Source organism: Odontomachus brunneus, unplaced genomic scaffold, assembly GCF_010583005.1.
Source record: "Odontomachus brunneus isolate Ranch 3 - 2012 unplaced genomic scaffold, Obru_v1 Obru_scaffold_008, whole genome shotgun sequence".
In the NCBI taxonomy this organism is placed as follows: Eukaryota; Metazoa; Arthropoda; class Insecta; order Hymenoptera; family Formicidae; genus Odontomachus; species Odontomachus brunneus.
Window position 1 is genome coordinate 2,116,373 of NW_022639458.1, and position 16,521 is coordinate 2,132,893.

The window sequence follows — 16,521 nt, forward strand, 5'->3', positions numbered from 1 at the left end:
TCTCTATCCCTCTCTCTCTCTCTCTCTCTCTCTCAATGACTCGCGATGTGACTTAAAAACTGAGAAAGCCGCTTTTTGATTCTGATAACATAACAACGCCGTAATCCATAGCTGCATTTATTACATGCTGTTACATTTTGGCTGGAGTAGAATTTTGACCGAGGATGTAGTAACAGTGCCTCCGTGCACCATGATTCTGACTTTGAGAAATACTGTCGGGATGACTCACGTTTTGCGGTGTATCTCGCGAGGGCGTAACGACGGCGGTCTCCGCGCGCATTTTAAGTCCGCTCACGCTCTGGCGCGTTTCACCCTTTCACTCGACGCAGCCTGACACGTCGCGCGCCCCCGCTAGTGGAGCATTATAGGATCAGGTGTGAGGGAACACTGTAAACACGCCGGCAACACCCGCACCAGCCCAGATACGCTTTTACCACTAGCCGACTACTGTCACGGTCGAATGGCCACGAACGATAGTCGAGATGTGATTCGAAACGTTTGTGTTTGTGTGTATGCGTATGCGGTCTGAGGGTTTTCCCGCGGAGTGGATGGGCGTTGGTTCCTGCGGGAGATGTAGTTTCGAATCGCCGAAGCGTGCGCCCTCTTGTCCATTGCTTGCCTGAACAATTTTTTGACAGCCTTTGCTGGAACATTTACGCGGGCCACCCCTGTCGCGACAAAGAATTTTGATAGCATTCTTGAAAAGCGCGACATTTTTCAATTACAGTCTCTTGTGTCCAATTTTCGTGATGAATTTTCATCCCCTATTGTTGAACCCTTATCTGACATACTGGGATCATCTTTGAACTCACATGATTTTTAATTTTTTATTACCCACAAACCAGTGAAGTGAGGACTTTCGGCTCATGCTCTAAAAATAATAATTATTAATAGAAATATTAGGTTTAAAAACTGTTGAATTAACATTTAAATGTTCAAGATCGTACGGTATCTGAATTAAATTTTAAATCGCTTATCATATAGTATAAAAAATTGCAAAGTTGCTTCTGCTAAGAGTTACTTTTGATCTCGTATGTTCAGATTAAAACGTCAAAGTATAAAATAAAGATATTTTTTCATTGTTTATTTTGATTCTTCACGTTAGATATAAGTATATTAGAAATATAAGTAGCCTTTTTATTAATTTTTGTCTATATAATATATGTAAACAAGTTTTCTATACCAACAAATTCTAATTGCGGAAGAAAGATTCAGCTATAGTTATTAATTCTCGTAAATAATGTAATGTTAATAAAATTCGTGTTATATAATAGATTAATATACTGCTACACTATAAACTTGAAAATATTAATTATTTTGTTTGTCTCTTGATTGAAAAATATCATATTTTTGTGTATCCAAATAATTGTAATTGGTGACAAATTAAAACATGTAATATTCTTTTCTCTAAGACTCACATATTGACAAAAAAATCCCAGGATACTAATATCTTAAATTTATTTTCAAAAAATTTATTTTACAAATTTTCATGTAAACTCATATTTTCAACGCGTTTCTCATTACATGCGCAATGTAAAACGGAGTACTTAAGTGAATATTTACAATCATTTCTACATAATTTCATTCTACAGACTTGAAAATATATTTTTTAATTTTTTATAAATTTTTATTAGCGTTTTTACGGGTCGTAAATAAGCGCGGTTGAAAGCCACCCCAGTGTGTTAGATTAAGGTCTAAAACGTGTGTATCGTGTGAAAGTTAAACACTCACAGCGTTGTGCTCCATCACAAAATATTTTAACTCGACAGATCTCTATTGTTTGTAGGTACCTAGTTGTTGCTTACTGTCGTCTATTGGAACAGCATCCCAACGTGGAACGTTAATTTCCTAACGGGATGCTGTCACCCCCGTTTCTGTACGCAAAAGCGTAATAAAACCGGCATAAATATCGCGTGACGTGACGAGATTGAGGGGAGGAGGGGAAGAGGATATCATCGGAGAAGTAGCATCGGCCCGCTGAGAGTTAATAATTCAAAGTCTCTCTTAGCGCGTGGAAAGAAGCGCCGCGTTTAATAACGGCGGTCGACGTGCGCACAACGCAATGCGTTCAAGTATCGTCCGCAACTTATCGCGAGCGTGCACACCCGCGTAATTAAATGGGAAACTGAGAGCCCCCGTGTAAATTAGAAATTCGAGATGTTACACGGAGAGAATTGGGCAGCTTATAAAGTGCCGCGGAACATAATATCGCGCGCGTTCCCTTGCGCGCCGGTTATCATGGCTTAAGGACGATGTGCCGCTATCGAGTGATCAAGATCGGAATGGCTCCGCCGAGGGCGGCTTGGTAATCCGCTCTAAGGGCGAAATTTACCTCCGGAGTTAGAGAACAGATGAACAAGCGCGCAGGCGCGTCTCGCGTCGATTGTATTTTAATGAGGGCTCATTAAGGCCGAGTTTAAAACTATCTTCATTTCAAAGACAATATCACGATCATATTGATTCGAAAGTTATGCCGGATTCCTTCCGACTCGCCGCCTTCATTAAACTCACCTTTTCCTAAGTTCTCATTCTTAGTACCTCAATCGGATCTTCTCTATTCAACCGTCGTGCTCGCCGATATATAGACATTTCGACAGGTTTATTTCAATTTTCTTCACGGGGCCGCTGCCCCGCGCACCTCGCAGCTCGGAATTGCGATCGCGCGAATACGACCGGCGCGGGCATTACGCTCGCGACGTTAATAATCCAATTATTTTCCTCGCGACCGTGATTGTGATTCGTGCCGGGGGCAAACTTAATGAACCAAGTAACGAAAGTAAATAGAACTTACTCGTCAATCTCCGTGGAAATTGCTTCGGGAACTAACTAAGAGATAGAGTCTGTGATTTGGAAGATAAGAGATCGCGTTCGAATGTCTTCCAAACTCAAACAATGAAAGCGACAGTTTGCGAAGAGGCAGACGCCTCCGTCGATCTCCCGTCACGTGTGTAGCAACCAGGTGCTTCATTAGAAAGTCTCCCGTTCGCGAACCTTTCGCGCGATTGAAAGGTCAACAACGTGAAAACGCCTCGAGTTCAGCGGACCAGAGCACGGAAAAACATAAATATTAAAGGCACGCAAAGAAAAGACCTTAGCTACGTGTAGAACGCCAAGATGCCCGGCGAGCAAAAACATGGGCCAACATCTCGAGAAAATTACGGTGCTGCATACATAAAATATGTACTGTCAGGAATTGGAGTGCGCATTATAAACAACTTGGCATAAATTAACTCTCGTATATAAACGAAGAAATGTAATCAGAGCACAGGCGATTTGTCGTAGGAAAGTAAGTCGGACACTGGAGATATGTAACTTGGGAATATGTAAAAAGCGTATACGCGTACATTCGCTACAGTTTAGTCGTGTCTCACATAAATTATATCGCATTGCACCTTTTGAATTTATGAACGATTCTGTTCATAATTATTACAATCTAGGAAACCACTATAGTAGTGCGGCAGCAATTTTGTAAAATACAACTACCATTCCTCTTATTATTATTATTATTATTATTATTCCCGTCACTTTTCTCAAACAAATTAGTAAAAAAAGAAATTAACGATGTTTTAAGTAAAAAATTCGAAAAAATAAAAAACGTACAATATGTATATCCTACAAATTTCTAATGTTTTAACAATAATAAACTTTAAACTTTATGCAAATAGTCACAGACATTTTTACTTTATTGTATAATTGTTCTACAATCTTGCCAAAAATAAATAAATTTATGCTCTTTCATTTTTATTACAATTTTTATTACGAAAAGATGTTTTTGCGTTGTTGAATAAAAGAAGAAGTCAACTTAAAAGAAAAGTTATCGTACGATCCGGGTAGCCACTATAGTGGCGCGACGGGAGTCTCATATTTCTTACTGATCTACCCTTTGATATATACGAAAAAGTTCTAGTTTAAAGGCTGTAAAAGTCGCTCAAAAAACCACCCAGGCTATAAGTAACGGTTAATTAATAATTAGAGTGTTAAATAATACAATCAAGATTCATACTAAAGAATAGACTCGAGTAGCGGCTGTTAAAGTACATACTTCGCGAATTGTTGAGCCGTCGTCTTCAAAACGCGCATATTCTACTTTATGGCATCAACTTCCACCGCTCACTCTCTCGAGTGATACCAACGTAATATAAAATCAGTCCGTTCAATATGGAGCCTGATCCGCCGCATTCGATATCTCAAATTGTTTTCACCCTCTTTCGCTCGAGGTGCTAAGAACATCGGGAGAATCGTGAGTGGGTAGAAATTTATCCGATGTATTCCAGGTCTGACAGTACATAAATATGAAAGGAGCAGAAAAGAAAGGCCCGCTTATGTAAACGTAATTCGGCAAAGAACACGGCCATGGAGCCCAGAGCGAACACCCAAAGAAAATAACACGCACGAAATATGTTACGATGTCTGCCGGATAATTCTCCGAGATATTCCGCGGATCAGTAAAAATGCTCGGAAAAATATTCCCGAAGAGTAATATTGACTTATACGCTGACGGCACTACGGCGGGCGTTATAGCTCGGCAAGAATTTCCTAAATCACGTACCAGAGCGATGAAGAGCGCCGAAAGTCAAAGCCGGGCGAAAGGGTGAAGCACGGTGGTGCATGTCGTGCGCGCGAGCATAAATATCGAAAGAATACCCAAGGAAAAGGGTGGCGAGATCGTGTAATACCGCGCGCGACGTCGAAAAAAGGCACCGAAATCCCGAGGAAATTAGATAGCCTCGCGCATAAGAGATGCGCGCCGGAAAAAGCCGAATCTAAATGCAAATATGCGGGTGCCGCGCGTGCAGCGCAGAGGGGGAGGGAGAGAGGGAGAGGGAGGAGAGAGGGCGAGTGAAGAGAATGAGAGGAGAGCGGCTGTCGACGAGAGCGTATTTCATGAAATTCCCGCGACAACGGGAAAGTATTTTCGCGCTATCGATCCTGCCTGTGCCGCTTAATAAAATCTAAATAAAAATACCTGTCGCCAGGTAACGGCACGGACGGATCGCGCGCGAAGCTAGGAACGCGCTGAGGCTTTCCCCAACTTGCACTTAAATCGTAGCTTTGAACCGAGAATGGGATAGAGAAGTTATGCGAGGAATGTCTTCTGGAAAATGCGCAGAAGAGTGCACAAATTGTCGAAGTAGCCAAGTAGACGGTATAAGCAACAGGAGAGCAAAAGAAAGAGAGAGAGAGAGAGAGAGAGAGAGAGAGAGAGAGGGAGACAGAAACAGAGAGAGAGAGAGAGAGGAAAGCGACAAGTTCTTGCTCATAGACGAGATCTTATCAATGGACGGACAAAAGTATTGTTCGGCTACGAGTGAAGATGTTCTTCACGTTTTCTCCCCTTTCTGTGCAGAAAGCCAAGATATACGATACACATACATGCAACCGCACACGAGAGAGCAGTGTGCGTTATATTTACACACTCTTGGATGCATTGTGCGTGCCGTACTGCTCGAGCCGTACGTATTTACTTTGCGCAAAGCGTGAGTTAAATATGTAAGAAGTGGGAATAGTGGTGTATACAGAGGAATACTGGTAAACAGTAAGGGAAACCGGGGCACGTGTACAAATTTTTCAGAACTTCGGTGATAAAACTTTTTTCTGTTAACTTGTTTTGTTAATTGCTGCGATTAGCTGTGCAAAAAAGAAATAGAAACAATCCTATGTTTCCCCTATGTTTATTTCCTCATATTTAACGTAATTAACGATTTTGTGAACCGTACATTTTTTGTAATGATTGAGATATAAATATGCAGCAACTCCTTGTGGGCCTCTCTCAGAATAGAATTCGCAAACAACCCAAGATAGGTTAGCAACATACATAACATATACATTCGTGAAGCTTGAAAAACGTTTCATCGTTTAAAACTATATTCTAATAAATATGATTTGTTGTTGTTGTCTTATTTTAGAAGAAATCTAGAATATGGGATTTTAGTTATTTTATATTTACATTGATATAATTAATTTTTAGGTTCTTTAGGATTAGGATATGAATCTATCATTTCCGATATTGTGCTAAATTGTGAGTACAATCCGTTTGGGACCGTAAACATTTTAGGATGTGTAGAGGAAAATTGGTCTATACAGTGCTTTGAAGCGTTTGCAACGTCAAGTGGATCTTATCCCATACCATATCCGTCACAGCGAGTTGACGTGTGTGATCTTAACCTCATTTGTAGAGATATTGGCTTAGTTTCTCGCGATATCAATCATTTCATAAGTAGGAATTATTTTTATTGCACAAAATAATATCATACAGATGTAGAAAACTAATTAATAACTCATTTTAATTAATAACGTTACTTAAATTTATTCATTCACGACGGAGGATGTCAGTACGAAATTTCGAGACGCTTGAAAATTTAGTCGGCTGCAAATCAGATTTTCCTCTCTGCAACATTTTTCCGATTTTAAATGAAACTCAGAAAAATGTACCTATGTCCTAAAAAGAACATTTTGCTTTTCTGTTTCCATCGTTTCTCTCACGATAAATATCCATACAAAGCATCTTACAAATCTACCCCTATTGCGAACGTGTCCCGATTTTCCTCCCATCGAAACATTATTCAAGTTTTGCTGAGAAAGAGCGGGAAAGAGGAGGAAAGCAGAGAAAGGAGAGGGAAAGTAGAGAGAAATAGTTTTTCATTATTCGGCCAACTCGCATCTGTTTATGAGCGTACACGAAAACAAAAATGTTAAAAATTACCAAATGAAAATGCCGGTGCCGTTAATTACGAAGTGAATATTTTCGCTATGAAAACTTCTTCAGTGTAAAGCGTAACTTTCTGCCTCAAACGCGCGGAACATTCGTTACCATCCGCGGGATCCTTTGCTCGAGAAAATACGAGTTAGAATGACAAAGGAACGCGATCTGAGCCTCACGAGTAATAAGAGAACGCGGCTGAATGTATATAATTGATAATTAACTCCCTGATTAAATTTTACTCTTACCAACGACCACGAGAAGCATGAATATACTCGTGGGCGGATGAGTAGACACTTGGCACTCGTACAACCCGGCATCCCTCGGTTGAACGTATTTTATTTGAAGAGTCCAGTCCTCGCTGTGTTGGAAATGACTTGTCTGAAACCGCTCGTCATTGGCGTACGTCGTCAGTCCTACGGTCAGTAACTCCTGTACGTTCTTCCGCTTGATCCACGACACCTGCAAAACCAGCAAAAAAGCAAAGAAGAATTTACTAGCCAGGACGTTCCAATTAATCACCCGCAAGACGGGAGAATGGACATGTCTTCGGTGACAAATTTCGTTTGAAATAATTCGAGCGAAATCTTTCCCGCCCGCTTGACGAAAAATCGAGTTTTCATTAAATCGCGTGTAACAATTTCCATTCTCTAGTAATTTCCGTATTCATTTAGAGAAGTCTTGATATCTACCACTAAAATTTAATATGATGCAAATTAAATGGCCGCACACACATGCCCGCGCGAGAAAAATTAATTATGTACATTAGGAAAACATACTACTTCATGTTTATTAATTTGTCTTGTTTCTTTTAGTTATTTGTACTTTTTGAAATTCTAGACCGCACGTTTTCGACCGGGTTTACAGAGATACTGATGAAAATAAAAAAAAAAAAAAACAAAAAGAGAGAAGAACGTTGACATGGCTTTCGTATAACACGGTAATTGGAGTATAGATTGGCAACATAGCTGTCACTGTTAGCCATAACAGTCGTGACTACTGTCCGTGTATAATGAACAGTAATCACTGCCCGTTCATAACGGTTAGTAACTACTGCTCGACATGGCAATCTGCAACTACTGATATGTCCGTAGAATACAAACAGTAACTACCGCGCGTAACTATTGCTGGCTTCGCAACCGAGAATACCCGTTATACATTAATGGTCCATGCCTTAATTCTGTATGTACACCCCTATCGCCCTGAAAATATCACCCCCGGAAATAAAGTAGAGATGTCTCACGTGCTCGGAACATCTCAGGAAATGTGGCGAAATTTAGCATCCATTTTGTAAAAATGGGTTAATGGCGGACGATGAATAAAACGCGAGATTGCGTTTGTTTTTGTCTTTTATTCTCTACGCCAAATAATGCTCTAACACTCGCAAATTTAGTGCAGTGACGTTATAATAGTTATTACAGCGATGCGCGTGTAATTCAAAAAGAAAAATTTGCCTTTCCCCAGCGAGTGTGCGCACATAGATCCTGCGAGTTTACCAACAGTGGTTCTAGCAGCTTGCGTAAATTTTTAGCGGGAGATCTCGAAAAAAAGTACTTCAATGAAAGCACGCTTTCTGACTTTCAATTAGTTTTCAAACGTTTCGGTTCGGTGCGCATTCGCAATATTTAGTGAGATTTTCAGCAAAATATCGTATTTGCAATTTTGCTAACTTCTATTCGCGACGCTTGGGTTTCATATCACCGCAGATATAACGCTTCACGTTTCGCGACGATCCCGCACAAATACAATTTCGTTCCTTCGTAAAAAGAATCGCTATGTCTGCTAGTACAGTCTGTGCATCTGTGCATATATGTTTTACAATTTCCAAATCCGCCGCTCGAGATACGTCCGTGCGATTTTATATTTTGGTGCCTTACCGCGCCACAATCAATTTTATCGCGGCGAAATCCGCGTATCCGCGCGACCAGCGGATGCTGGTCTCACGCGAGAAATCGGCTTGAAAACTTGAAACGAGAAGATGTCTATTAACCTGACCTTTGTCGTAACGCAGTTGATTGCGACATCGGTAGGGTGCACGTACGCCTACATCGAATTAGGCGTTATAAAGTTTGCGACGTCAATAAACTACTCAACGTCGACAACTATTAGTACGTACCGGATGCTCATAACGGACAGTAACTAACGAAAACTTGCAACGTCCGCTAACTACGCTACACACACGTACGCATATACACACGTGCACACATACCCATCCACACGACGGTCAGTAACTACGGCACGTCAATAACGCCCGGTAACTATCGTACGTACTTCCGCTCGACTCGGACCACCTGAAAGCTACCAAGAAGCGCCGTCAGCCAGAATAATCCGACGACTGTACCGCGAGATGATTGTAGGACTCGTGACCGGAATTGATCGTGAACTCCAAAGACGCCAGATCCCCTCAATAACACATACACGTACACATACATACATACATATATACATACATATATACGTACATATATACAATATATATGTATATATTTTTTTTCTTTTTTCTACTCCCTTTGTCACGTTACCGTCTCTTACCGCAAATAAAAGTATATATCTGCCACGGAGATAAAAAGTACCGCGATACATAAAACATTTTCTACTTATAGAAATGAAGAAGTATGTGCACCGCAAGTTACTTCGTCTGTCCGAGTCGTCGTTCTTCACTCCGCCAAATGCGTCACGACGCACCTCCGTATGCTTAAAATTTCGCACCAGGATTCAGATATGCTTAGCTATTTTCTAGATCGAGAGTTACTAAAAATTTTCAACCGAACATATTCATTTCTAGTTGTGTGTGTCGTGTGTAAAAATATAAAGTTACCGTTCAAAGTGACGATTACTTACGGTGAAACTATTGTAAGATAATGACTTATTGATAATTTAGCCATGAATTCGTTGTGTTTGACAATTTCACATAGGCTGTATTCATGTTTTCTGCACTAATATATAGAAATATATAGAATAACATTTTTCTTACATTTTCATCAAATTTGATTATACATCTTTGAAATATCTTTCAGATGAAAGAAAAGAAAGTATTTATAATTCTTCGAAGATTTAAAGATACTAAAAATTTTCTATTATATACCACAATCTCGTTGTTGAAACAGTAAAGTAATAAATGCAAATGTTAGCCTGTAAGGTATGATGGTATGAAAAATATTAATTAAGACCTTACACTTGAAACGCTTAAAATAAAAGCTATGTCCATATGGCGCTTCATAAAATTTGTAGCGTTTAATGGATCGCGTTCTTTGTACTGTCACTTCAGCTCCTGCCAAGACAGATTACTACGCAAACCCATAAGCAATAGCTCGCAATTACAACCATCAGGAAATATGTTCAAACAGAAATGTATTGCGCAGCATGCGGCAGAAATTAAACTTCCACAATTGTTTGACCTTTCGAGTGTTATCGCTCTCGCTCTGGCACGGTAACGCCGTTTCGCATCTACCCGCGCCACATAAACCGGTGATGTTTGCTCGCAAGAGGGATATACCGTAGAGAAACATCCCACGGAGTCGATCGGAAGACATATCTCCGTAAGAAAATATTTTACGTTGATGCGACTTGGCCGGTATCCATTTTCGCGTTTCTCTAAGCGGAAGTCCGCAGACTGTAAAACCGGGCGAACGAGTCGCGTTCGCTGGACAGGACGTCGCGATAGTTAACTTTACTGCGCGTTTTAAAGTGCCAGACTAAAGAGATTTAGAGTGATCTTCTCCTTTCTCTTAAAAGAGCGGCTCCACCTACGATCGCGATCCACACCAGGATCAGTCGAGTGTGCTTGATGTCAATAAAAAATCGCGCCGTAAACACTCTCTAAAATGTCCCAACGGCAGATTTCGCAATTTATCCGAGGAGGTCCCGAGGAAGAGAAGTAGATCTCTCGTGGGCGAGTCAGAATGTCTCTGTATATTTAACACGCAGGCAACGTCTGCAAATATAGAGCGCTCTTTAAACAGAGAAGTAAAGTGCTTGCGTTATATCCGTACGCGTGCACACACTGAGGGAGAGGTACGAAGAAATTTACATAGGAAATGAAGGGAAAAATTTTTCTGGAGAAACTTACGGAGCAGAACGCTGGAAAATAGCGAGGAGAAATGGCCGGCTGGAGCTGAATGTGACCAACTCTTTTATTCCACGCGCGCGTCCCTCGACTCGGTTTGCATGCTTTTATCCTCTATGGTCGGTGTTGTTATTATAAATTAAGTATCATATATAAACATCCGATGCAGTGCGATTATTTGATATATAACAGGAATATTAATAATAACAACAAAGCATTTTATATTTGATGCACTGTTACTATACTTTCGATTTGTATGGTGCTTAATCCTCTTTAAAGTCAATTTTGCAGGATTCAAGCACACGAGGGGCCGATTTGTTCGCCCTCAATAATCCACCGTTATCTATGCGATGTACGCCATTAGATTTGGATTTTTGTTTTAATAATAAAATATTTTGTTTATTTTCTAGGTGGTCCATTAACTTGTTATTTTGATAAAGTTGTATTTTGCAAAATGCTACAGAGCATGGAAAGCATCGTCAATATGATATACACTTGTAAGTTTTATCGTGTAGTGTATTCTAAGCTCTTTCCGCGTAAAAAGGTTTAAAATAATCCCCGCCCAAGAAAACATGATCGGCGTAGCGATAGATTACGACGAACCTTAAATTCGGTCCGAAGGAGCACTGGACTCGGAGAGAGTAAATATTAAAAAAGCACCTAGAAAGATTACTACTACTCTATCTCGCTCTATTTTCAATTAAATATAATACTTGAAAAAATCAAATTCGGACGTGCATAATAAGTAACTGTGCAAATAAAAATGGAGCTGGTAAATGAAACGCTGACCAAAGTCTAAGTTTTAAAAATTCCAAAATACTTTCCGTATATTTCTCAGAATATATTTAAAGATATGCTGAAAAGTTCCTAGATTTATTTATGTTGTATCAACAACTTAAGAAATATGCAACATTGATAATTCCTGAAACTGTTTAGAATATACTTTGATATACTCAGAAATATAGTATTTTGTAAGTAAAGTAAGTAACTATTTCGAGCATTGTCTCTAGAAATATTATCAACATCACCAATCTCTATCGTTCTTTTCATTTTATTCATATTTGTGGGATATCTCTATTCTATTATTAAATCTATAGTCATTCCATCGACTGTCTTATCAATACACTCACAATATTTTTTTCTACTAGCGCGATTATCCCCGAAAACAAAAATATTAATAGATTTCGATGCATTCAGAAACAAATTATGGTTGATCTAACTAAAATTGCAGTTATTTCTGCAATATCCTCAAACATATTTTTTGTTTGTTTTAACATAAAAATGATAGTAGTAATACACACACACACACACACAAACACACACACACACACAAATATATATATATATATATATATATATATATATATATATATATATATATAAGATTATTATCATATTATAATAAAATTTAATTAAGAAAATGGTTTTTTTTTGACCATAATTTATAATAATTATTTCTCTATGTGATTATATAGTTACAAGGATTTTTCTCAGTGTGATATTTTTTACATATACGTACGGTTTGCTTATTTAGTCATCTAAATTAATAAATTTAATAAGAATAATTTAATAAGAATAAGAACATTAATGGAATGCTGGAATCGATAACGAACTCGAACAATGTCGATAATGCAGAGACAATCGTCACTAATATAATCACGCTATTCTTTTCGTATTTCTTGTATATACAGAACTTGCATGAATATGTGTGTTGCTTTGTTTTACCATATTCAACGAAAAACCTAACCATATAAAAACCTAACCATATATGTATAGAAATGTTTCTGCAAACTTTTTCGATATTCTTAAGCTTCCAAATGCAGATGGTAGAGCAATATTCTTCCAAATTTTTCTGTTTGGAGCATCCACACTTTCGGTATGTACAAGCTGCGGAACTTTTGGATTAGGCAAATATTACGCTGACTGACAGCTTGAGATTTACATTAAAAATTTTTTGTTCGTTTTCGTCTCATATCGAGCAATGCTCCTATTTATTTTTGCACGTTCTTTTATTGCGTAAAAGCATTTGTAATTCTGTGTAACCAATACGACGTAAACTTTGTAGAAAAATATCAGTGTTCTGTCGGTAAAGTTTTTAGCTTCAGCATTCTTTTAAGTACTTTAACATTTTTAATTGAATGTATTACAAAAGAGATATCTTCTCTCCTTAAAGTTTCAACGCGAACAAAATATGTACATTCTTAAACATGTAAACGCGTTTAATAACTGAATACTTTTCCGCACCCGCGCGTTATATAGATTTAATAATTTCCATTATTCTGCAGTGTAAAGATTTTTCGTTACAGTTACAGACATATTTCCTTAATTACAAAACTGGCGTAACAGATAAAATTGATAAAAAACACGAAAGAGACGAGCGCGTGTCCGTTTTTCTTTTTTACGAAATGTCACAATGTCCTTTAAGGGATGGAAACGGCAGATACAGGTGCAACACCGTAAATATGATGCACTCTCAAGCTCATCACTTCGTACGACGTGTAAGAGAATATTTCACAAGTATCGCCGGCAAAGTGGTCAGCCATTTGGTTGCGGGAAGAGGAGGAGGGGTACGATGTGAAGGTGATGATGGACGAATATAATAATCAATATCCATTTTCACGTTTTTCAGAAGGATCCGCCGATGCCTAAAAACGGTCAGTGCCGTCACAAGAAGTGCTATCAGCGGGGATAATCCAATGAACGCGGCGCCCAACGACGGCTCGGCTCATAGACGGAATTGGCCATCGAAATCGGGAAGGAAGGAAGGAAGGAAGGAAGGAAGGAAGGAAGAGGTCTGTCTGTGACGATAGAATCTCTCGCCCATATATGCCTTTATATTCTCCGTAAAGTTCTAAGCACCTGCTAAAACGAGATTGAGGGAAATTTTTCTCGCGGAAAATTGAATTCCATCGATCGCACGCCACCTGCCGGCCGGACATCAGTGTGGACATCACGGTAACACAGCTTTAATCGAAGCGCTTCAATCAACCGGTACGACCTCGACGTCGTTAATTACCATTTCTACGCAATTATCGCGATCTCGACCATGACGAATTCGTCCGTCCTCCTCGACTTGGTTACGAGCGAATGCTCTGCATCTTGCTCTTATCACGGGCGCGATTGAGTTTTCGCGTGAAATTGCTGTAGAAGTTGTATTTTGCCGTTTCCCAAAATTTTCATCCTATTTTCAACCTTAATATGCTATTTAACGCCTTTGATACTTTGATACTCTCATGTCTATAGTAATCTCTTTTGATTCTATTTAACCTATTAGCTTTGCCGAGAGGTTCTTTTTAGAACTTACAAGTGGCATTTTGTACATTTTCTGCCATTTAGACTGATTTTTCAATAGTATTTTTTCGATAGTAGCTTAAACTTAGATTTCAGTTTAAACTCTGTTTAAATGCGTCAAACACTTTGTTATAGAATGGAGTTTAAAGTTAAATCTACGTTCAAACTGCTACTGAAAAATCTTCTTAGAGTTACTAAGTAGGATTTCAGTTTCCATGTATATTGATCATAGTAGAATCGAAATTTCGGTCCTGCCTTCAATCTCATCGTTTTATTTGCCGCCCACTTTGACACTATTAAGTCTATATCAATTTCTTTTGATTCTATTTAACTTATCAGCTTTGTCGAGAGGTAAAGCTTTAAAACTTACAAGTAATATTTTATACGTTTTCTGTCATTTAGAGGCGTTAAATAAAACTTCAGTTTCCATGTATATTAAGCATATATTGATCCTTCAGAATACACAGATGTTAGAAAGTTTAAATCGAAAATAGAGCTAAAATCTCGTCTCGGGAGCGATAAACGGGAAGAGAAAGGGATGTATAAAAAGAAACTAAAACAGTCTATATTTCTATTAATTTGATACAATCGTTTTAAACTGTCAACTCGAGAATACAATGGCTGGAAAATTAATTTATTGCGTTCGTGCGTTTCAAATCTAATTTCAAGCCAAGAAAAGCCATTCGTATTGCAACTAGCAGTAAAATCTTGACGGATAGTCACTGTGACTTGAGTGACATGGATGTAGGTGCCGCTTAGGCAATGATTACGAAATTGTCGGAAGACGTCAGTGAGATATATTAATGTGAATGACAGAAATTGTTATTGTCAGCATGACGGCCTTGCTGTTTCACGCAACATAATCGTGAACAGCGTTATTGTTACACGCTGCCCCATTCAATTCGAGAAGCGTTTAATATCGATCACCGATTCGCTTGGATTGTCGATCGAGTTCAGCTGTTTCGACGCAATGTTAACATATAGTATAATTATACTTTTTCACAAATTAGGTCGACGCACGCGAACAAACATGCGAATTGCACGATATTTGATATGCAAAATATTTGCACAGTGAGAAAGGAGTATTTTCATTATTACAGCTAAATTTCTGACAGGAATATTCTACCAGATTTCCTCTCTTTGCCAAAACAGTCTACACTTCTACACTAATAACAATGTATAACAGTAATCTCAACTTCATGCATTACGGTCATTCCGATAATTGTTTTGATTCGATAACACGTAGTGCGAATTACGAAAGCGAATTAATCGAAAGAACATTATTACTATTCGCGGCTCCCTCTGAGCAAAATCGACTTTTTCTTTCCGCCGCCATCGAAACGAAAAAGGTATTTGAGCTATTTAACGAAGGCCCGGGACTCAATAATGAACTTCACCGGCTTAGAGTGAGACCTCAAGCTGAGTCTCTTAGCCTGATTCCGCAAACAATTTCAGATGCAAGTTTTCCAATCACTTCGCAGAGTAGTCTATTCTGAGTTTTGATCGAGATCTCGTCTCAATAAAATGCTCCGTCCCAATATCTTAGACCAGTCAAAATTTATTCGTCGGCTTATCTGTTATTGGAACAAAAAACACAACGAGATCACCGATGTTTATTAAGACAAATAATATTGCGGCACGGATTTCACAAATGAACACATCTATAGCGATATTTGGATCAAATAATTTATGTTGACGTGCCTGAATTAATAAATACAAACAGAAATTTCAAACTCGTAAATACAAACTGCAATTCCCATCGGAATCGAACGTAACATATAAATTCCGTGTGAATCTGAAACAAAACAGATTATATTGATCAATTGTAACACCTCGTTGCCAGCTCTCGTGCTCCGCTATACCAGTTTTACTTTTGCGACCTTTACAGAAGTTTTGTACTAGTAAATTAGATTAATTACACATTTTGAGTATTAAAAGTACTGTTGTTAATCATTGTTTCTAGTGTTTCAATTACACAGTTTATACTGATCAAAAGTAGCTTGTTGTTTAAAGTGGCAGTGATTAAGTACTTTTACAGAAAGTATTACTGGATGATTAATAATAAATTACTGTTGCTAAATTATAGTTGTTTTATTAATAGTGGCTAATATAATTTTGAATACTTAAATCGTCGCGTTACTGATATTTCGAAATAATACAGCAATGTTTTGCATCAGTAATTAGTACATAATAGCTGTGATTAACCTTTTTAGTGGTAATTTAAAGTGACTGCGCGATTCTTTCCAAGGCGGATCCTTTTTTAAATAAGCATATCTAGATTTCTTTCTCTTTTAATTTCTATTTTCTTTGATTTTGAATTTTAGAAAATAAAATACAATATATATTTAATTTATAATAATGTACTGTGTGAACTTTTCAGCGATGTTTGAATGTATATATGTATGTATATATGTAGTATAAAATATCGATACTGAAATATTGTCAGTATTTAATCATTGAAAAT

General features: G+C 38.3%; 1 protein-coding gene across 2 annotated transcripts in view; it reads right to left on the reverse strand.

Annotated features, from left to right (window-relative positions):
* Positions 1-16,521, reverse strand: part of LOC116854115 — a 116,100-nt gene that overhangs the window by 5,215 nt on the left and 94,364 nt on the right. For both annotated transcript variants that reach the window (XR_004380092.1, XM_032835711.1), the window contains exon 4: positions 6,949-7,162. Coding sequence is in view for 1 of the 2 variants with exons in the window: in XM_032835711.1 (XP_032691602.1) it covers positions 6,949-7,162 (214 nt within the window). In the remaining variant the exon portion in view is untranslated. The remainder of the gene's footprint in view (positions 1-6,948; positions 7,163-16,521) is intronic.